The 23713-nt window shown below is 42.1% G+C and overlaps 1 protein-coding gene across 1 annotated transcript in view; it reads left to right on the forward strand.

Moving 5' to 3' along the window:
• LOC117066073 (synaptic vesicle glycoprotein 2C) overlaps nt 1-23713 on the forward strand; it is a 133920-nt gene that overhangs the window by 14088 nt on the left and 96119 nt on the right. The window contains exon 3 of the mRNA XM_033181551.1: nt 1451-1602. Within this exon, the coding sequence (XP_033037442.1) occupies nt 1451-1602 (152 nt within the window). The remainder of the gene's footprint in view (nt 1-1450; nt 1603-23713) is intronic.

The following is a 23713-nucleotide window of genomic DNA, read 5'->3' on the forward strand; positions in this document are numbered from 1 at the left end:
CTTATTACTTAGGTTGCACTTAAATATTTTATCACTATCTCATTTTTTTAAATGCTGTTTACTGTTTATAGCTACTAAAGTAAATTTTGCAACCCATAGATTGGAAAGCACCAACCTAAGTGGTCTTCCCATGTCCACTGATGGGTAACTATGGCATCACTTTAAACAGAGGCAAATACATGAAATGGTGTTGTATTTTCATCTACCAGTTGATGCAGGATGACATTGTAAATCCTATGGTTTATTTGGTACACTAGTTTGCTGCCAAAATGACCTTTCCCTAAATTGTATTTGTTAAGGACACTGCCAATACTTCTTTATCATATCAAAGGCTCTAAGAAAATCAATTATTGCTAAATAAATAAACATGCTTTACTCCTTGACATCAAATTTGCGTGAAAAGTCAATAGCAATTTATCTTACAGAAATCTGAACAAAAATGAGTCAGTGCATACTTCCTAACTGTATTAGATTTTGTGTCATCTCAACCATGTGCTTATGTTGTGTGTCTTTTTAAACAAATACTTTAAAATTCACATATTGCTTGGAGTGATAGTAATATTTTTCTTTACTACCTTTTTGAGGCAGTGGTTCCTAAAGTTTTAGGGCTAAGACCTATTTGAAATTGTGATGAAATCTTGGCCCATCTCCTAAAAATGAACACTATTTTGATTCCATATACCCTCAATTGAGCACCCTTACCCTCCTGGGTAGAGGTCACTGTTTCTGTCATCTCCCCAGAGCTCAGTCAGCAGCTCTTATAACTAGCTTCTACTGGAAGGAAGCATTATATTCCATTCTATTGATATCTAAACTACCAGCTCCTTATTTGTTTCTACAAGTGTCCCTTTCATGTTTACTTGTTTAGCAGTACTATCTACTGGATTGGGACTAGAGCTAATCTTGGAAATGACCCCATTCATCCTGTGTTTGTCAACCCATTAACCTAATTTAGTGCTGCTGTGGGGCAGCAGTGAGTAAATAAGATTACGGATAGTACCCTAGAGGTGTTTGAAGCTGTTTCCAAAGTCCCCACATCATGAGTGGGACATGGCACAGCAACTCTTTTTAACAACAAGTTAATTAAAATATTCACTAGATTTTAAGAAATCAATGTAAGTTTTTATAAATATCACGTAAAATATTCAACCATAAGCTGAAAAGTCAACGGAATCTCACGTTAAGCTCTATAAATCACCTGAGACAAACACCACTGCCACCTCTTGGTAACATAGCTTAATTGCAAGTTCAAGTTTTTGGAGGGATAATAAATTTTTATTAAATATAGAGACTATAATTTTTACATTGTAAAATGATAGAAAATATGTTTGTTGATATGCTGGGATAGGGAGAAAGCATGTGTTGTTAGAGTTTGCTTTGGCTCTGCCCTTTGCATTTCACATTAGCTGTCCACACTCTGATTTCATGTATTCTCTGTACGTCTTGGCAGGATTGGAGGAGCCATACCCACTGTGTTCTCATACTTTGCTGAAGTGCTGGCCCGGGAAAAGCGGGGTGAACACCTGAGCTGGCTCTGCATGTTCTGGATGATCGGTGGCATCTACGCCTCTGCCATGGCTTGGGCCATCATCCCGCACTACGGTAAGAGGCTGGCCTTGCACCAGCTGAGCAGTTACTTCATTTTGCTTCAGGCTCCATTCCCATCTTCTTCCTCTCTTCTAAGGGCTACTTTGAGAAAAACTACTCATACTCTTGTCTCTCCCTTTCATAGTATCCAGGAGTTTTTCCCCCTGTGTAGAGATCTGTATAAAGTAACTGTGTCAAATGCCCTTCTGGTTATATTAACATAATGGGGGGAAAATGTTTCCCCCTACTATGCTTTCACAACATTTCTGGTCACCAAAATGTGTGGGATATTTTCTCCCACTGACCAATTCTCCAATAGCTGGGTGTGCTGCAATTAAACTCAATTCTGACACTGTGTTACTTGGGGTTAGAGTCAAATGGCACAGATTAAGGGCTCAGTCCCACAGGACTGCCCCCTATTTCAGAGGCCAGTTGTAAGTCCAGGCTTCTGGAACTTCTGACTGAGCAGCTATAAATGGGAGGTCCCTATACCCCCCACCCTCAGGTTTGATCATTTGCTAGAATGGCTCCCATAACTCAGGGAAACAACTCTCATTCACCAGTTTATGACAAAGGATGTGGCAAAGGATGTAGATGAACAGCCAGGTGAAGAGAAACACAAGGCAAGGTATATGGGAAGAGGTGAGGGGCTTCCATGACTTCTCCACCTCACCACCCTCCCAGTGCCTCCATGTGTTCAACAACCCTAAAGCTCTCCAAACTCCATAGTTCAGGGATTTTTATAGAGGTTTCTATAGGCATGAATGATTAGGTATGATTGATTTTTAACTCAATCCCCAGCCCCTCTCCCCTTCCTGGAGGATGGGGGTGGAGCTAAACACTCCAAGCTTATGATCATGGCTTGGTCTTTCTGGTGACCAGCCCCACTCAGGAGCCCACCAACAGTTGTCTCATTAGAACAAAAGATGCTCCTATTACCCAGGAAATTCCCAGGAATTAGGAGCTCTGTGTCACGAACCATGGATGATGACCAACACTTATGTTTCTTATTATAATTACAGCATCATAGTGTACTATTGCGTTTTACTGTTTTTAAAGTAATCTCTTTCATTTGTTTCCTCTGTGCTGTCAATGCTGGGGATTCCTCTCCCCTCTGCCTCCCCTACCCTAAGTGGAGGTGGGAGGATACACAGATCATCAGCAGCATATAAGACAACATGACTTATAGTTGTTCTTGGAACTGCCATACATATCAGACACACAGGAGTGCCTTTACTCAACTCCTGTGGGCTCAGTCCAAAGATCAGCTCCACATCAGCCCCACCTCTTCTGGCAACTCAGAACTGGGATGGGAGCAGGAAAACTCCTGTTGTATGGTCTGTTGAACTGCAGAACTTTAGAGGTGACTCTACTTGTCTACACTCCCATATCCCCTCCTTAGTTTCTCCTAAGCTCTTACTGTTCCTGCCGCCTGTACAGGTTGCATGTTTCTGAGCAATACTCCCCCTCAGAAGCCAAAAGCTGCAAGCTGCTTCATCTACAAGCAGTGAAATGAATGGAAAGGTCAACTGAATCCAGAAATCAAATTCAATATATCAGGAAAGGGGAGAGAAGTGTTCTGGTTGTGTGTGTGTGTGTGGTGTGTGTGTGTGTGTGTGTGTGTGTGTGTGTGTGTACATGCACACACACGTGCACATGTGCCCAAACAGGCTAAAGTTTGCAAAATAGGAATACTGTATAAATTAAAACCACATGACTTCAGAAACTCACAGTCTGCTCTAATCTAAAAAATTAGATTTCAAAAACTCATTCTTTGCTCTTTTTTTATTTCTCTGCTTTTGTTTTAGAACAGGGTAATATTTCATTATAAAACACAGTTCTGTTAGAGAACAACCTTGGCGAAGCTGACTCATTGCTAAAACCAGACATAGACTTTAGTATTTAGATGTATTTAATTTGTTTTTTAACTGAGTTTTAACATGCTGAGTTACAAAATCATGTCACACTCTTTCTTTTGGTGAACCTGAAAAGTTACATGAAAACTGAAATCGTATTTAACAACAACGAAAGCAAGATATAAGGAATTGGTTATTCACGTTGAGTTCAGGGTACCAAGCTCAAGTGGTGGGTTTTTCATTTTTAAACTCTTTGGTCACTTGTGAGCCAGAGATGCCCTCAGACAGGCAGGTCCCCATATCCACCATGGGGCTTGTCTTCTGCCACCATTCAAGGAATTCAAGATTTTTCTTTTTAATTTGAGATCTCAGGACCTCTGCCACCCTCAGAACCTTCCTCGGTAGAGCAGCATCTAACTCATGCCCCACTCAGCTTGCTGGTTCAAGTGGAAAAGCCACTCAAGAATTGTTTTATAGGAACTATGTTTAAGAAGGTGAATAGGAAATGCAGAGTCCAGCTTTACCCATCATTGCTCCATAGCCACTGCTAGTCTATCCATTCATACCCTTTGTGCATATTCAAATAAGGGCTGCGCCAGGTAGGTAGCCAGAAGTGCTGCCCCCCTTATCATCTGTGCCAGCTACTCACGGAGGGCTCAACCTGGCAAATTTATACAGCAGCTAAAGTGCTTCTTTCTCTCTCTCTCTCTCTCTCTCTCTTCTTTTTTTGGATTCCTTCTTAGCCGGCCTTCAGGCCAGACTTGTTCTCTTTTCAACCTCTGATGAAAGCATTGCTCCTTGGCTATGGCTGAGCTTTCTCTCTGGAGCTCCTTGTCTCCCTAGTTAATGGCTGTCTCTTTCCTGGTCCTCCCTTCCCATGATATCACTCAGAATTTCACCTACTGGCCTTCTTAAACTCATAACTCACACTGGCTTCTGCAGCCTACATGTGTCCACCAAGCCCAGGCATGACTGTTTTTATTTTTAGCTTTCTTTCTCATTAGGGATTCAATTCCTCCGACTCTGCCTTTCACACATCCCTGCCCTTGAACTCTGGATAGTTCCAGATTTTCTCTCCTGCCTCGCCACCGGTCAGTCAGTGTCGACCCACAAAGAATAAGGATGATCTCCACCTTGCTTTTTCCAAAGTAGACTTCAGATACTTCTTGTTTATAGCTACAAGGGCTAATTAATTCATATATAACTAGAATGAGGGAAAGTTGGGAATCATAAACAATACATGAAAAGTTGCAAAAACAATGGCAACACAACAAAATTAAATGTCGGAGGCTGACATCAACTTTTATGTTGACAACACCTTGAGAAATAATGACCCGATTAGGAAATGAGTAATGTAAATATGAAAACCTTATGCCATTGCTTTACTAAAGAATTTCCATGCCCAGAAGTGTGGCGAGAAAACATATATTTCATTCAATTCTGTCCACAAATTAAAATTAACAATGAAAAACTTTAAAAATAACTTTGCCAAGGTCATTGTTATACTCTTGCAATTTGAAGAGTTTTAATTTTTGTTTTAAAGTTTAATTTTAAAAATCCTGCGCTGAGGCTTCTGGAGTGCTAATGACATTCTGTATCTTGAGCTGGGTGGAGTTTTTAAATGAAGTTTTGAATTGTAAAATTCATTACAGTGTGTGCTTAAGATGTATGCGTGTTATTATATGAATATTACATTTTTTCGCAAACACTTTTGAGTACGTTTACCACCTCCCCCATACCCTGAAAACACTCATGCTTGAATTTGACCCTACATCAATCAAATCAGATTCCCTGGACAAGAGACGCAGCGTTGAGAGTTTTTATTCTTATTTTTTTCAGCTTTATTGAGGTATGATTGACAAATAAAAATTATATACATTTAATGTTTACAACTTGAAGGTTTGATATATGTGTACATTGTGAAATGATTACCACAATCAAACTAATTAACATCTTTCGTGTGTGTATGATGAGAACACTTACTCTCAGCAACTTTCAAGTGTACAATACAGTACAATATTATTAACTATAGTTACCATGCTGAATATTAGATCTCCAGAACTTATCATCTTATAACCAAAAATTTGTGCCCTTTGACCAACATCTCCCCCCATCCCTCAGCTCCTGGTAATCACTCTTAACTACTCTCTGTTTCTATGAGTTCAACTTTTCAGATTTCACATATTGTTGAGATTGTGTGATATTTGTCTTTTCATGTCTGACCTATTTCACTTAACATAATGCCTTCCAGGTTCATTCATGTTGTTGCAAAGGGAAGGATTTCCTTGTTTTTAAAGGCTGAACAATATTCCAATATGTGCATATATGTGTGTGTGTGTGTGTATGTACATATGTATACACAAACAGTTTTAAAGCTTTACTGTTTTTACAGTTTTATAGTTCTGAAGTTACATTTAAGCCTTTAATCCATTTTAAGTTGATTTTTATCTATGGTGCAAAAGGAGGTTCCAATTTCATTCTTTTGCATATGGATATCCAGGTTTCCCAGCACCATTTGTTGAAGAGACGATCCTTTCCTTATGGGATACTCTTGCTGCCTTTGTCAAAGATCAGTTGACTGTATAAGCATGGGTTTATTTCTGGGCTATTCTGTTCCATTGGTCTATATATCCGTGTTTATGCCAATATTATACTATTTCAATTACTATAGCTTTGTAATATAATTTGAAATCAGGAAGTCTCCAGCTTTGTTCTTCTTGCTCAAGAGTGCTTTAATTATTCAGGGTCTTTTGTGGTTCCATACAGATTTTAGGATTGTTTCTTCTATTTCTGTGAAAAATGACATTGGAACTTTGATAGGGATTACATTGACTCTGTAGATCTGTTTGAGTAGCACTGACATTTTGACAGTATAATTCTTTCAATCCATAAATACAATATATCTTGCCATTTATTTGCCATCGTCAATTTCTTTCATCAGAGTTTTATTGTTTTCAACATACAGATCTTTTACCTTCTTTGTTAAATTTATTCCTATTTTATTCTTTTTGATGCTATTGTAAGTAGGATTGTTTTAATAATTTCTTTTTCAAATACTTCATTATTAGTGTATAGAAACACAACTAATTTTTGTCTCGATTTTGTATGCTGTCACATTGCTGAACTCATGTATTCTAACAGTTTCTTGGTGCCATCTTTAGAATTTTCTATATATAAGATCATGTCATCTGCAGGGACATGCTCTTATTTTACTTCTTTCTTTCTTTGATTCCCTTTATTTCTTTTCTTGCCTAATTGCTCTGGCTAGGACTTTCAGTACTATCCTGAATAGAAAGGACAAGAGTCTTCCTGGTCTTAGAGGGAAAGCTTTTAGCTTTTCACCATTGAGTATGTTAACTGGGAGCTTGTCATGGATAGCCTTGATTATGTTAAGGTACATCAATAGTTTTTAAAGCTTCTGGGTGGTTCTAATGTGCAGCCAGGTTTGAGATTCTTTGGTTTCCTTTCCATGGAAGGCCCAGTGGGTGACCTCAGAAGTCTGTTTTTCTGCTGGGCCCCTAGAACTTGATGGTATGTACTGGGTGGGAGTGGGGCAATGCCAATGAGAATAAGGAGAACAGTGAGCCTGACCTGTTCAGTGTTTGAGTTTCCATATTGTTGGTTTCATCCACGCAAAAACCTGTCCATCTGTTTTAGAATCACACTTAAAAAGTAACTTTGACATCTAGATATCTCTTCTTTTCAATGATACATCTTTTAACTTTGCCTAAAATAGACAAGGGGCTAAAAGTCTATCCACTTTCCCTGCAGCCTCTGAAAAAACTAAAGGCTTGTATCTCTCCTCTGAAATCTGCATTGTATAAATGATGCCATAGTCCACAGAAACAAGAGCAGGTCCACCCCTGCTGCTCTGTCCTCTTTCACTGAGGAGGCCTTTGAGTGCCCACCACTCCCTGTGCATTGAATTTGCACCCTGCAGGGAAGGAACACAGGAGTGTAATAAAGTGACTCAGAGCCAGGACCTCAGCCTTCTCATATTGGTAACAGGCTTTGCTGTGGAGAGAAGGAATGGATAATTGGCATCCACACGGCAAGTGTATTTCAAATGATAAATAACACACAGGCTTGTGGACAGAGGTGCTCATTGTTTCTGGGTGTTGCCGTTTAGTAATTAGGGCAGAGCAGTCAGTGCACAAAGCCTGAGCCTGATGCTGTAAGACTGGAATTCTGGCCGCTCACAAGCCTCTGATGTAAAGTAGACCTTGAGTGGGTCACTAAGGATTCTGGAAGGAAATCTGGAAGGATGCTTGTGAAGTTAGACACTAGAATAGGGGATTGGATTGCTCTAAGGGCTAGTGAGTTAAGACATGGGCTATGGCCAGGGGTTTTCAGTGGACAGTGAAGTCCACCTGGCCTGCTGAGACCTAGCTTTTGTACCAGTGTGGAATAGTGATGGTGCTTTCTCTTCATATCACTGCTGTCAGAGTTGAAATTTTCCCCAGAGACAGATGGTTGCTAACATCTGAAGGTTCCCAACATGAATGGACCTTACCCAGTGCTGACAAGACCTTAGGAGGCAGAGCGCCTTGCTGTGGTCATACCAGCACCTTCCCTGCCACAACTCCATTCAGGAACTTCTGGGCTGTCTGTGTCGCCCCCATGGCAAAGAGCAGTCTACTAGAGCAAGGAAGGAGGAAGAGCAACAAACCCAGAAGGAAATACCCTTGCCTCAAAAATCAGGTGACTGTAACAGCTGAAAATAGGTATTTAGAATTGGCTTGGCCAGGTGCAGTGCCTCACAGCTGTAAACCCAGTGCTTTGGGAGACCGAGGCAGGAGAATTGCCTAAAGCCAGGAGTTCGAGAAAATTTGGCTCTTCTTGACCCAACACCCATTCTCAAGCCTAGGCCTTCTGACCCATAGTGGGACTTGGCTACTGGTTCCAAAATAAATAAGCAGGACCTTCAAGAACAGATAGGTCAGGTGGAAAGGTTCTCTTTCAGCCTTCCTGCCCTTCCTTTCTCTCTCCACACTCTGTAATAATAAGGACACATCAGCATTTAATGGAAGCCCCAGTGCCTCAGGGGAAATGGGAACAGAGAGCTGAATCACAGGCACTTTCCACGTTGGCTGAGAGCTTTCATTAGGCCCAGGCTTTGGAGTTGCTGCTGGACTGCGGCACTGTCCGCTCCATTAAACCCTCTGTCATCATTTTCCCTTTTAAATTCATGTGCGCATCAGATGAGGTGTTCTCCCCTGCTGTGTGCATTACAGTGTGTAGCAAAGACGTTCAATTAGGTAAATGGGAAAGTTCTCATTTTAGCACGAAAGGCCACAGCTCTGAAAGCCCACAGCGCACTGGGCCTTATCTAGCCCCCAGAATAGCCCATGGCCTCCATCTGGCCAGCCCTTCACTGCAGATGTTGTAGAGTCAAACTAGGGGCTCCCAAAAACTCCAGACTTACCCCACCCTACCTCTCCAGCCATGATGAGATGTCCAGGCTTAAAAATACATATATTCCCAAGGTTGTCCAAATTACCAAAACGTCCCTACTTCCTTTGGCTGGCAGGAGAGGCAATAGCTGTCTAATTCAAGAAGGAAGCAGGGAAGGATTCCTGATTCCCCAACCAGACAGATATTCAACAAGAAAGAAGAAGAAAGTCAGCTTCCTTGTTCACAAGAAGAAATGCACTGTGGCCAAGGGAAAGAGGCATAAAGTGAGAGGAATTTTGAGTCTCAGACCTGCTACTTCTGTGAGCCCTGTCAAAGCTTTTCAGTCTGATCCAGCCCACTCTCCTAGTCAGCATTGTGGTAAGGATTAAGCAAAATAATCTTGTTAGAACACCCAGTGCATATTTGATACTCAAAAATGGCAGCTATTATTGCTATCAGGTCATCCTACATGAGATACCCAGATTATCAGAGCAGCCCAAATGTGAGCTACATGAAAAGAAGAGGGAGAAGGAACTAAAAGGCATAAACCCTGCCTAAAGTTTGAGATTGGAGAAGTCAGAGGAAAGAAAAAAAAAGGATAGAAGCTAAGACAAGGAGAGAGAACCAAGGTATTAAAACAATACTGTAAAATCTTGATGACTTTGTACCCAATAAATCAGAATCCTCCATTTGTCTGTTGGGTAATTTAATATTCAAGGGGCATGTACTATATAAAGACCCATTTTCAAGGCCATGGTACTATCATTCCCAGATAGAAATAATGAGAGTCTGACAACTCTAACCTGCCAGCATCAACTACCAGCTGATTCTGCGGGTTATGTGGGCAGCACCAGAGCCAAGCTCTATCGCAGCAGCAAGATGTCAGAGATCCTGGAGACAGGCAGTCAGTGCAGTCATTAACAGCATGGGCTTAGAGGGAAGGCCCTGCTTCCAAGCCACCTCTGCCCTCTCTATCTTTGTCGTCTTTAGGACAGTTACCTAGGCTCTCTGGTCCTCTGTTTCCTCATCTGTAAAATAGGCACAATAATAGTATATATTTGCTGCACAATCCCATTACTGGGTATATACCCAAAGGATCATAAATCATTCTACCGTAAAGACACATGCACATGTATGTTTATTGCAGCACTATTCACAATAGCAAAGACTTAGAACCAACCCAAATGCCCATCAGTGATGGACTGGATAAAGAAAATGTGACATATATACAACATGGAATACTATGCAGCCATAAAAAATAATGAGTTCATGTCATTTGCAGGGACATGGATGAAACTGGAAACCATCATTCTCAGCAAACTAACACAGGAACAGAAAACCAAATACTGCGTGTTCTCACTCATAAGTGGGAACTGAACAATGAGAACACATGGACACAGGGAGGGGAACATCACTCACCAGGTCCTGTTGGCTAGGGTAGGCAAAGGGAGGGAGAGCATTAGGACAAATACCTAACGTATGTGGGGCTTTAAACCTAGATGATGGGTTGATGGGTGCAGCAAATCACCAGGACACATGTATACCTATGTAACAAACCTGTACATTGTGCACACGTATCCCAGAACTCAAAGTAAAATAAAAAAAAAAAAAATTGCTGTATTAAAGGATGGCATACAGAAAGTGGTTACTTTGCACAGTGCCTGGCACAGATGTTCATTAAGTGTAGTCTCGTATTTTCATATTTGGGACTGAAGTTTGGATCAGGGAGGAAGAATTAAAAAGAGGAATATTTAAAAGATTGTACTCACCTTTTCCTAACCATGTTTTCTCAATGGTTCACCTGTCATTTGAAGTTGTGGAGATGGATAAGAAAGATTAGAGGTATAGGAACAGAACTTATAAGGCATGCCAAAGTGTCCTGTGCCCACTACTCCAGGGTGTCAGGGCAGACCTCACATGATAACTGGGGCTCCTCTCAGCAGCCCAGCCAGGACAGGCAGGTACCAGGCGGCCCAGAGCCCTGTCCTCTCAGTTTTGCCATATCTCACTAGGCGTTACAGCCCTGATGATTTTATGCTCAAGAGTCAGAGTAACACATGACAGAGGGAAGTGATTCGGTACATTGACTTACACCCGTATTATTTCTTAATTTGTTAATTTAATTTGTTAATTTCAAGATCAATCTTTTATTTCGTCTCAACGAAAGAACCCTTGGCTTCCGATTTCCTTCAGTGATGGTTCACTTTTCCCCATGCAATAATAAGATGCATCAGTCAAAGAAACAATGATGATATAGTCTTTAAGGGCTTAAAAAGTGGATGTGAAATTAAAAAATATATATATCACGTGTTTAAGTGCATGGCCATTTCTTTGAATGCATCTGTTTCATTGTTCATTGTAGCCAGAAGCAAGTGTTTGGAAAGTCTCATGTGCTGAAACATGACCACAAGCCAGCTCTCCCAGCCCAGCCTCCTGTCTCTCTCCCCATCCTCTTTGTTTAATAGGGGTAATAGGAAGCCTGGGGGAAGGCCTCTATCAGCTAGGGTGCAGATAGTCCCCACAGACCCAAAAGACATCTATTTACTTTCTTGAGAGATTGACAGTTCTGCGCCGATCTGGGAAACACTTTTCAACATTCTCACGCTGACCTTCGAGGTTTGTATAGTGAACTCAGAGGAGCTACCTCCCCTACTGTGAATTTAAGCCAATTATCGTGGAATTGAAGTCTGAACTCTTCTATTCAAGCTCACCAGAAAAGGAAGGGAAGTCAGGCATTTATTGAGAGCTTTCTGTGTCCCAGGCATTGTACCTGGTATGTTATCTTATGCACCTGATCCTAAAATGGTGAAATGGGCTTTAAAATATGGCAGTTTCCTGCTCTGGTGCTCATGTGAAGAACTGTATGTTCCTGTGCTGAGAGCACTGCAGGTGACCCTGTCAAGCAGGGGTTTGTGACCATACATCCCTCTGGTAAGTGGGTGAAGCCCACAGACCTCTTCCCAAAATAATGTTTTTACATACATAAAGTGAAATAAATAGGATTATAAATGAAATCAATTGTTTCAAAATAGTAGTATCAAAATGTATTAGCATGTTAAGTAACAACATGTAGTGACAGAGCTAGTAGCTACCACAATTTTGAAGTAGATACAAGTATAGAAGCTGGAAATCAACTAGTGCATTCTTCTGAATCCTAGGAAACCACTAGACCCCAGATTATCTCCAGAATCCATTTCTTCACTTTAGTTAAAAATTAGAATTGACAGCGGGGTGCAGTGGCTCATGCCTGCAATCCCAGCACTTTGGGAGGCCAAGGTGGGTGGATCACTTGAGCTCGGGAGTTTGAGGCCAGCCTGGGCAACATGGCAAAACCCTATCTCTACTAAAATTACAAAAATTAGCTGCGCATGGTGTCAGGTGCCTATAATTCCAGCTACTTGTGAGACTGAGGCACCAGAATTGCTTCAACCAGGAAGGGACTCTGTCTCAAAAAAAAAAAAAAAAAAAAAAGAATTTACTAGATAAAAAGGAAAAACCAAATTAACAAAGGCATAAGCAAGATAAAAGTTTGTTTTATATCACATGAAAGAAGTCTGGATTGAGGCAGTCCAGAGCTGGTGTAGTAGCTCAGCAGTCATCATCAAAGGCCCCAATTCCTTTTATCTCACTGCTCCTCCATTCTTAGCACATTCTAACTGTAAGGTTACGTTCTAGGCAGCACAAAGTGGGAAGGATGTATAACGATATGTCTGTACTCCCAGAAAGAACCTTCCTGGAAGTCCCACACAAATCCACTTGAATCTCATTGACCAGAATTTCAAGACAGAAAAAGTCTTGGAAATGTAGAGTAGCTGTTTATTTCCAGCAGCAGGGAGAATACAAATCAGTGTAGAGTGGATACAGGGAGACAACTGGCCATCTCTGCTGCACCATTTCATTCTTACTCTGGAAAATGTTTTTTGAATATTCCTGCATTTCATAATGTAATGTTTAAGTGTGGCCCTTCCATCCATTTTTGGGTGCCAGAAACAAAAAGCAACTCTGGCTAACTCAACAGGAATTTCTTGGAAGGCTGTTGGATAGCTCAGGGAATGGTCAGGAAGGCTGGAGAACCAGGCTCAGAAAACAGCAGAAGACAAGGGAATCCTTCCTTAGATGGCTTACGTGGCCTTTCAGCAAACTCAAAATTTCAGCACTCAGACCCAAAGAAAACACTTACAGTTTAACAAAAATTGGCCCAAATTACACAACTTCAGTTTTAGTGCACCAAGGGGCTTTTAATATTGTTAGATTTTCTTCCAAAGTCATGGGGAGTTGCTGTCTTTGCAAGATGCAATCCTTAGGGGCGCCACATGCTGTTAGTAAATCATAATTACCCAAGCATGACACTGTGGACAAGTCACCCCAGTGCACTCATTCAGATAAGTGCTGAGTACACACTAATGTGTGTCGGGAGGAGAATCTGGGCCCATTTGAAGATAGGCATAATTTGGGCTGCTGTGGCCTTTCTATTTGGTTTCAGATAATGTAGATACAGGGATCTCGAGACCCTCAAGCCAGTGTGCCTCCTCTGCAGCATTTCAAAGTGGCTCAGACTTCCCTAGTCCTCACATCACAGTTGGCTGGATCCTGGGGCTTCCCCAAACCACATGTGAATCCGAGCCTTACCAGCAGACTAGATCCCCCTCAAATCCTGGAGACTTTGACTTACAAAAGAGACAAAGGCACCCATACCTATGGTAAATAACAATAGAGACGTTGGTTTTATTTACTGTAGATATAGGTACCTACTCCAGGAGCTGTTGATGTTGGGGTTTGCCCTGAAAACAAATTGTGAATAAATTGTTAATACATTTTATAGTATTAAAAAATTAGTTTCAAAAATCAATGGCAATATCAAATGCTAGAAAGGAAGCAGAGAAACAGCATCTCTCATGCATTGCTGGTGGAAATGAAAATTAGTTATAGACACTCTGGAAAGTGGTTTGACAGTTTCTTTAAAAAGCAAACATACACCTAACATATAACCCAGTAATTGCACTCCTGGGCATTTATCGCAGAGAAATAAAAACTTGTATCCACACAAAAGCGTATGCATGGTTATCCATACGACTTTATTTGTAACACCCAAAAGCTGAAAACAACCAAAATGGCCTACAATACTATAAAATGCTACTCAGCAATAAAAAGAAACAAGTGATTGCTATAACAGCTTGTATAGACCTCAAGGGCATTTTGCTGAGTGAAAAAGCCAGTCTCAAAAGGCATTTATGGAACATCCTAGAAATGACAAATATAGAGGTGGGAGAACACATTAATTATTGGCAGAGGTTTGGAATGGTCAGGGGGTGGGGGGTATATGACTATAAAGGAGTTGCATCTGGGAGAACCTTGCGTTGATGTAATAGTTGGGTGTGTTGGTTTCCAATATGGTTATGTGAATCTACACGTGATAAAATAAAACAGAACTATATACACACATCGCACTAATGTCAGTTCCATGCTTTCAATGTTGTCTATAGTTATGTAAGATTAACCATTGAGGGAAACTGGATGAAGGGTACGTGGCATCTCTCTGTACTATCTTTGCAATCTTCTGTGAATCTATAATTAATTCAAAATAAAAAGTAGAAAACAAATGAGTAATACCTTTCAAAAGGGCAGTCTTACATGTATTATCTATTTATTCTAATACTTTTGGGAGGAAAAACAACAGTAACTATTACTACCCTTTTTTGAATAGAGAACCTGTTACATAGAAATTTGGTCATTTCTCAAATTGACACAGATAATGGAAGATTAGACATTAGAAGCCATCATCCGATCCTCATTTCTTCAAAATGTTCTCTATACATGACGAAGCTAGGAAATTTCTCCACAGAACAACACAGAGTTGGAATGGTGTCTGGGGCATTTTAACTGTCTCTACAGTGTGCATGTGTGGCCCAGATGCCAGCTACCCCTTTTCTGTCTAGCTGATGCTCTCACAGCCCCTTGCCAAGCATTCAGAGATCCAGGCCTTCATCAATTGTCATGAGAAAAACCAGTCACATGCAGAATTCCTTGTTGTTTTAAAAATTATCTTAGGCTGAGGTGGGAGGATTGCTTGAGGTCAGGAGTTGGACACCAGCCTGGACAACATATATTCTATAGCAAATTTAAAAATTAGCTGGGCATGGTGGCACACACCTGTACTCCTAGCTATTTGGGAGGCTGAGGCAGGAAGATTGCTTGAGTCTAGGAGTTTGAGGTTACATTGAGCCATGGTCAGGCCACTGCACTCCAGCCTGGGTGACAGAGCAAGACCCTGTCTCTTAAAAAAAATATATATATATATACACACACACACACACACATATATACATATATATACATACATATACATATATATATATCTTATGAAATAAGACACTGAAGATATTTTTTACATCACATGCTTTATAACCCACGTTTGATAAATCCTGATTTGATATTTGTGTTTCCCTCAAAGACAACATAACTTCTCTCTTCTCTTCTCAGCACAGCATGCAACTTCTCTAGCTCCTCTCTTCCTCCAGGAATCAACTCCACTGTCACCCTCAACCCCTTAGTCAGAGAAATCAAGCTCTTCCAGCTTCTGGCTCCAAACTTGCATACCTGTCTTAATCTGCTCAGGCTGCCATAACAAGATACCACAGACTGGGTGGCTTAAACAGCAGAAATTTATTTCTCACAGTTCTGGATGCTCAAAGTTCAAGATTAACATGCTGGCTGATTTGGCTTCTGGCCACCTTCTTGCTGTGTCTGTACATGGTGGGCAGGGGAAAGTGGTGGGGGGATGGGCATCTCCCTCTTCTGTTTTTATAAGGCCACAGTCCCGTCAGATTAGGGTCCCATCCTTATGAGCTCATTTAACCTTAATTACCTCCCAAAGACCCTATCACTTTCAGGCATATTGGGGGTTAGAGCTTCCACAATGAATCTGAAAGACATAATTCAGTCCTTAAAACCACCCATTGTGATCTTAGCAAACAAAGGGCCCTCCAGCTACTAGAAGGGTCCCACCCTTTGAAGACACTGGAATTTGTGGGGGGGTTTCTTCTGCTGTTTTATTGTTAGCTACCTACTGCAAACCTAACTTGAAACACTGATATCTTTTCTCTCTAAAATAAGGTCTTGTGCTATCATTATGATTCCATAAGAACTCCCCATCTCATTTTCCTGCACATTTTTATATTCTGCACTAGACAAAATATATTATGTGTGTGTGTGTGTGTATTTCTTTGAAAATAACTCTTCTGAAAATACCCTTGCTGGGCTGAATTTATCATTAACCTAATTAGATCCTTTATCAAAGGCTTACAATTAACACCATTACCAAGTCTTAGTAACTCACCGCTGTGTTTCTAAATTAACTTTCACCTGTAGGGACATAAAAATCGCCATTATTTTCTAAAATGTTCCTTGTTTGAGTGTTGTAACTGTTCCCCAGATTTCCATGAATAATATTTAAGTGACTTACAGGGTAAGAGATACTTACAGTATTGTGGGAAGGGAGATAATGTTTCCCTCATATCTTAGGAAACAAGTTGAATAACCTCAAAATCATTTTTCTTCCGTATCCAGAGTGGGGTCCCCAGAAGAAGTACTCCTTTAATTTGCCCAGGTTGTTAAGGTAAAAAATTGTAGAGCTACCCGTCTGTTCTTCATAAGCACAGTATTCTTTCATTTGCAAGGACTAAGCCAAACTTTATTTTTTCACATAACCTACCATCAGAGGCATTGACGTTAAATTACCTACCAGTTCCCTATCCTCTTATGGGCTGATTTTGTGTTTCTATTTTATTCAGCTGTCTCTGTCAAAATCAAGTTTAGATTTGCCCTGAGTGGCTTTGAGAAGGTCTCAAGAGAATCCAAGGGGACACTGGGTATGGCATCTTAGCCAGTGTGGCCATTCAGCACCACTGGGTGACACTGATGTTTCCTATGTGACTAATTTCCTGAGATGTACAATCAACTGCCTAGAGTAGAGCATTAGAAAAACAGATTGCTAACTAGGACAGAGTGTGAGGTTGAAAGCTTCGCAGGGAATCTGATTATGCAGTGAAGTAATTCCTAGGGATCCTTCTCAACGATGGAAGGGGCTTCTTCTTTGGGAGGTTTCTGATCTTTTATGTAACACTGGGGCATGCTTCCACTTAAGGATAAATTAAATTGCATGATCCACTTCTTCCTCATTCCCATGCTCAGCCCTCAAGGAGCTCTTCAGCTGTGCTGCCTGTCACACCATGGAATGTATAAGACAAAAGGGAGTTACTTGGGGCTTGGACAGGACACTTGCAAAGAGGTTGGAAAACAATGAGCCTGAGAATTGGGTGGCGGAGATGGCAGTGGTCAGCCTTGAGATCTGGTGAAATCAAAGGAGGCAGAGTGTGAAGAAAGGAAACAATATGGGTTAGAACAGAGTGAGGTGGTTACTGTAGATCTTAATCAAACAACAAAAAAATGCTCTTGTGTAATCTAGTGGTAGCCGAAGAGGTGAGCCATTTAAGCCATTTATGTATTCCATGCCCAGTCTTTTCAATGATTAGTAGCACATCTTAATGAAATGACCAGCATGGTTAGGCCATGGAACAAATATATTTTCTCTGTCTAAATTATCCAACAAAGAAGTGGATTCAATGGCTTTGCCTCCATTACAGCTAACAAACTGGGATTGAGCCTTCATTTAAATTACTTAATGAGAGGATAACACTACATTTTGGATTTGGCAAATGCTCATTGGACATCCATCTGTGTCTGGCCCCATGCTGGAAGCCAGAGGTGCTTCTAGACTAAGGTTGGACTGCGAAGAAATATCTGGTCTGGGGTAACAGCAAAGAGTCCTGAAGATGAAAAGCCTTGCTTCTCATCTTGCCTGTTTCAGTCTATGAGTTCAACGAACCCCTTCCTCAAATACTGCAATGGATCTGGAAGTTCAGCCTTTCTGGGGCCACTTTGAATTCCACTCTGTTCTTTAACCTACACTGATCTTCCTAGTTAGATGGAGGGTACACATTAGCCTGAGGGGTTAGGTGGAGGGCTGGGGAGCAGTGGGGCAGAAGGAAAGGTGAGTTGGGAAGAGTCCCAGGAGTCTTGGCTTGACAATTTAAGACTGAGATGGGCAACTTAAATATCCTAGGAGCCAAGCAGGTGGCATGAATAAACAAAGCTGGAAGAAAAGGGAACAGAAGCAAATGAGAAAGCCCACACCCTCTCTCGAGGATTAGCAGCTACTGAGCTGCAGCAGATTCCAGCCAGACAGATACTAAAGCCAAGTATGGCCAGATCTGATTTCCCAAAAAAAGGCAAAATTCTGGATATTTATATGAAGTCTCTCCCATTTTTAATGCTCTAATTCTTACATATTCTTATGGAGATACAATTTGCAGATGTGGTAAGTAGAATAATGGCCTCTCAAAGATGTCCATTTGGTAAGTACATGTTTGGCTTAATGAGAAACTACTAGACTGTTTCTAAAGTCACTCTCCCATAATCCTCCAATGTTTAAATGTTGGCAGCTGATTCAGAAAGTTTCAAGGCAAGGTATAGGCCTAACAGAACACACGTGCAGGTCAGTTGTCAGATGTGTCCCAATGTTAGGGAGAGCTGCACTGGCCAGGAGAGGAAGACATGGGTGATGGGCCTGTGCTGATGGAGAAAGATGTGTCTCTCTGGGAACCTGAATAGGGGAAGATTCTCAGAATTAGGAGAAAGGCAGGTGGGATGCCCATTCACAGGCTGTATCTGGCAAGCAGTTGTGTCCTTAAACCAAAGGAAGTTAAGCGGGCCCCACAGGAAGAGTTCCAGGGATCAGAGAGAGAAAGAGCTTGGTTTCAGACAGAGATTGGAAGTGATGACAGAAGGGGCCTGCTTAAGGAAAGGAAGGACCTTAGGGGCCTTCTGGGAAGGATGGAAAGACACCAAACATCTGATTGGCAGGTGATGACAACTTACATGAGAAGTACCGTTGGAGGTTTAGGAAGATTTTCATAAACATCATCTCATGATGCAGGTAAAAGCCAAATTGCATATCAGCCTGTACTGCAGAGGAGCTGGTCAGGCAGAAGATCCCACAGTGAACAAGTAGCTGGGCCAGCTCCTTGCAGGAGCACCTTCCCTCTGCCATGTGTGGTCTGTGCTCGAGGATGCTCCGGGCTGGGGTATGGTTTCTGTCTTGTAGTGGACAGAGAGTGGGGTTCCACAAAAGTAGAGAAAGAAAAGCTGTAGAAGGGGCATTTCCCCCTGTCTGGCTCAAAGGTGGTTCTGGAGAACCAGTAACCCAAGGCCTTCCTAGGGCGTCCTCCCACCCTCTCCTTGTGCCTGATACCCACCTCTATCTTACAGAATTGTCTTTATAATTACAATAAAACAAATATGTTTCTTTAGAACTCTAGGTACTTTCTGGATTCTTTGAGGCCAGAGCTGACATCTTAGTTTCTTTATAACCTCCATGGCACTGAACACAATGCTTGAGCCAGACAAGCCCACGGTGAGTGTTTTGCTGACCTGAGTCACAGAGCCCTGTAATAAACAGGCTACTCAGGGGTGTCAGTCCCCTCCACACATCTGGTTGAGACAGTTCCGCCCAGTTCTGATCAGTTTTATTAAATAAGCTTGTGCTATGGGGCTGTTTTTGCCTTTGTGAACTGGCGTTTCCAGAATGGGTTACCACCCTGGTGCTGGCCCTAGTTGATGGGCTTGAAGGGTAGGCATTGATCTTGTCCCATCGCGGCTCACTTAGCTGAGACCTCTGCAGGAGCTTACACATGGACCAGCAGAATCACAAGTAGTTCTCCCAACACCCGAGGTTTTGTCATTGTTAAGCTACTGCAAGATTATTGTAATTGAGATAGTTCTCAGGCTTCTGGGGTTCTATCTATCTATCTATCTATCTCTCTTTCTTTCTCTCTCTTTTCTCTTTTTCTAGCCTGTGACTCACATTTTGATTCTAAAGCATTGTATCAGTGGCCTTTGCAGGCTGCTCAAGGGATCCAGACTTTTGCATTTATTGAACATGTCAGGCATTCATTAAGTACTACACCATCAGGAAGAATTTCTCTGCTGTTAAGCATCAACTCCAACCAAATCAGATTCACTTGGGCGTTTCTCAAAGAAAAGCCTGTCAGCATGATAATGGTTTGAACAGGGCTGAGCTGTATGGTTCAAGTGTGACAGGGCAGAAGACAGACTGTGGTGACCCCAGAGTTGGTCTGCAACTCACAGAGGAATCACACAGTGGAGAGGCTTCGGAAAATCAGAAATCTGACTGTCATAGGTAGCAGGGCGAGCTGCCTGATGAGGCACTTCAGGAAGGCTCAGCAGGAGGGTGGGGAGGATGGAAAAACCCGTAACTGAGCAGCTAGAAAATTAAGGCAAGGAAACCGTAAGTCTGCCCTCGACTGCCACTGTTTTATGTTTGAGACTGAGGTCACTCCCCCAGGGAAAACAAGTGGAACTGAGAGGTGAGAGTAGGGGAGAAACACCCCTCACCCCTTGAATAAAAACTTTGGTGTCAGTAGCATCCTGTACTAATGTTTATTGAGCATTTATTATGTGTCATACTTCATTCCAAGAAGTGAAGATATATTCTTTAATTTTTACAACTATTCTGGCCGGGCGCGGTGGCTCAAACCTGTAATCCCAGCACTTTGGGAGGCTGAGACAGGGGGATCACGAGGTCAGGAGGTCGAGACCATCCTGGCTAACATGGTGAAACCCCGTCTCTACTAAAAAATATAAAAAACTAGCCGGGCGAGGTGGCGGGCGCCTGTAGTCCCAGCTACTCCGGAGGCTGAGGCAGGAGAATGGCGTAAACCCGGGAGACGGAGCTTGCAGTGAGCTGAGATCCGGCCACTGCACTCCAACCTGGGCGACTGAGCGAGACTCCGTCTCAAAAAAAAAAAAAAAAAAAAAAAAAAAAAAAAAAAAATACAACTATTCTATGAAATAAGCACTAATATTATCTATGCTTTACAGGTGAGGAAACTGAGGCTGGGAAGTTAAATGGCTTGCCCGAGGTCACCCAGCTAGTGAGGTGGAGGAGCTAGCATTCAGGGCCATGCCACGCCTCCAGACATCACAGCCTTAGTGACTTTACTATGTGGTTTTCCATTCCATGGGGCTGACACCCAAGATGCCACAGGTACTCACTGTGGCCCATGCCCAGTTTTCTGTCAAACATTCCTCAAGTTCAGGGGCAATGCCTTTTCCCCTCCTCCCCCACCCCCAAAATGGGTCCTCCAAATGGCCCAGCCAAGAAAGCAGGGAAATTTCTAGAAATATTTGCATAAACTTTGGCTGAAAGTGGAAACCCCACCGACACCCATCCTGCCCACTCTGCTGCCTATGTCTGCCAGGCTGAGGATCCTCACCCTGGTGTGGGATGGCCATGTGGCCATTCAGAGCTCTTCCCACCCCCATCCAACTTCACAGTGCTGTTTGTTGCTTCATAGCTTTAGGATCTCTGGACAGACAGGATTTGCTCTCAGGTTTCACGTTCCTTCCTTCCTTCAGGCTGGACAATTAGAAATGGGTAGGAGGGTAGTAAAATGGACACGATGAACGACTCCTTCCAGGCAGGCAGCCTAAGCTGTTGGCCCTCTTATTTCCATTTGGATTTGGAGCAAGTCCTTCAGTGGGGTTAGTTACTAGGAGCCATATCTGCTGACCCTCACTCCTTTAAGACTTTCCCATCTTCACGCTCACCTGCACATAAGTCCTTTGTCACTTTCTGATGAAGTCTGAGCCTCCAAATTCCAAAGCTAATGTGTAGTTAGCCCCTACCTTTTCCTGTTTAGACAGGGCAAGATGGCACCCAGCAGAGGAGAGAGAGGACATATATATGGACAGTGCCCTTATCCCCTGGGGGGTCACATAACAAGGGCAAAAGCCCTCCCTCTTTCTCAAAGTCGTGCTGAGGCTGGACCTCAATGACTGAGAAAGAAAAGTGATGGGAAGGATGAGGAGGTTGCGGAGAGGAAGCTTGAGCTAAAATTCTTCTGAAGTACATGGGATATTGTATGCTGGTGCAGTCATTCTGGAGAACAATCCGATGATGCTTGTCAAAATATGTAAATATATACACACCAATCAAGCATACCCCCATCTCTAGTATATACCCAGAGAAATTCACATGTAAGTCATGGGTAAGGATGTTCGCAACATGTTGTTTGTGAAAGGAGGGAGTCAGAGAATCTGTCTGTCCATCACTAGGGGAATGGGTAAGCACAAGGCAGTACAGTACTTTGCATCAATTAGAAACAATCATGATAACTCGATACATCATAAAAGCAGCTGAGTGTAAAGTAAGAAAAATGTGAGGACTATATCATGTTGCCATTATGTGAATGAAAAGACACAAATTTATCTTTCAAGGATTTACTCACATTCAAATCCACAATTAAAACACATTGGCTATAGTGGCAGTCATGGAAGAGAATGAGAGTGAAGAATGTTCACAAAAGGGATAATTAACAATGCATATTATTTGCACAATGCTGTATCAACAGCATCAATGATGTGGTACCATGATGTGGTCATGGGGAGGGTAATGAATTCAGTCCTCTGCACCTAAGGTTGAAAGGAAAATAAAATGTCAAGGGTTTCATTGGAGTTCATTTTAATTATCCATGTAGGCAATATTGTCTGAGCATAAGATTTGCAAAGAACAGAAATAACATAGCATGGCTGGGTGTGGTAATCCAAGCACTTTGGGAGACCAAGGCAGGTGGATCATGAGGCCAGGAGTTCAAGACCAGCCCGGCCAACATGGTGAAACCCCATCTCTACTAAAATTACAAAAATTAGCCAGGTGTGATGATGTGATGGTGTGCACCTGTAATCCCAGCTACTTGGGAGGCTGAGACAGGAGAATCGCTTGAACCTAGGAAGCAGAGGTTGCAGTGAGCCAAGATTGCACCACTGCACTCCAACCTGGGTGACAGAGCAAGACTCTGTCTCAGAAGAAAAAGAAAAGAAAAGAAAAGAAAAAGAAAGAAAGGCAAGAAATCAAGAAAAGAAAAGAAATAACATAGTCCTGGGCTAAGAATCAGAGGCTAACTTTTCTTACATACACCTTTGTACCCTTGGGTTCTCCAAGCCTCAGTCCTGACACACATTAGCTAGAAAATGTTTATTTAATTCTAATATAACATCCTGAGTTCCTGTGTAATTAATTTGCAAAAACCAAGGAATGGATTAGGAACTCTCTGAATGAAATTTCTCTGCCCAGTGCAGGAACCTGGTGCCTGTGAATACAGTATAGCCACAGTCATTTCCAAGGTTACCAAACACTCCCCTCCCCCATGGGTTCAGTTGTTTTCTTTGGCCTTCAAAGACTTAAGTGTTACAGTTACCATTCTTTTTTTTTTTTTTTTTTTTTTTTTTGAGACAGAGTCTCTGTCGCCCAGGCTGGAGTGCAGTGGCCAGATCTCAGCTCACCGCAAGCTCCGCCCCCCAGGTTTACGCCATTCTCCTGCCTCAGCCTCCTGAGTAGCTGGGACTTCAGGCGCCTGCCACCTCGCCCGGCTAGTTTTTTGTATTTTTTAGTGGAGACAGGGTTTCACCGTATTAGCCAGGATGGTCTCGACCTCCTGACCTCGTGATCCGCCCGTCTCGGCCTCCCAAAGTGCTGGGATTACAGGCTTGAGCTACCGCGCCCGGCCTACAGTTACCATTCTGTGCAATAGATCACTAAAGTTTATTCTTCATGTCTTACTGAAATTGTTTACCTTTTAAAAAGTATGTGAAATGATGGATTTGTTAGTTTGATTTAATCATTTCACAATGTAAATGTATGTTACAATATCACATTGTACCCCATAAATATGTTAAAATGTACAGTTATTATTTGTCAATTTACAAAAAGATCCAGGAGTTATGTACTGAGGCTTGCT

This window comes from Trachypithecus francoisi, unplaced genomic scaffold, assembly GCF_009764315.1.
Source record: "Trachypithecus francoisi isolate TF-2019V2 unplaced genomic scaffold, Tfra_2.0 Lachesis_group2, whole genome shotgun sequence".
Classification (NCBI taxonomy): Eukaryota; Metazoa; Chordata; class Mammalia; order Primates; family Cercopithecidae; genus Trachypithecus; species Trachypithecus francoisi.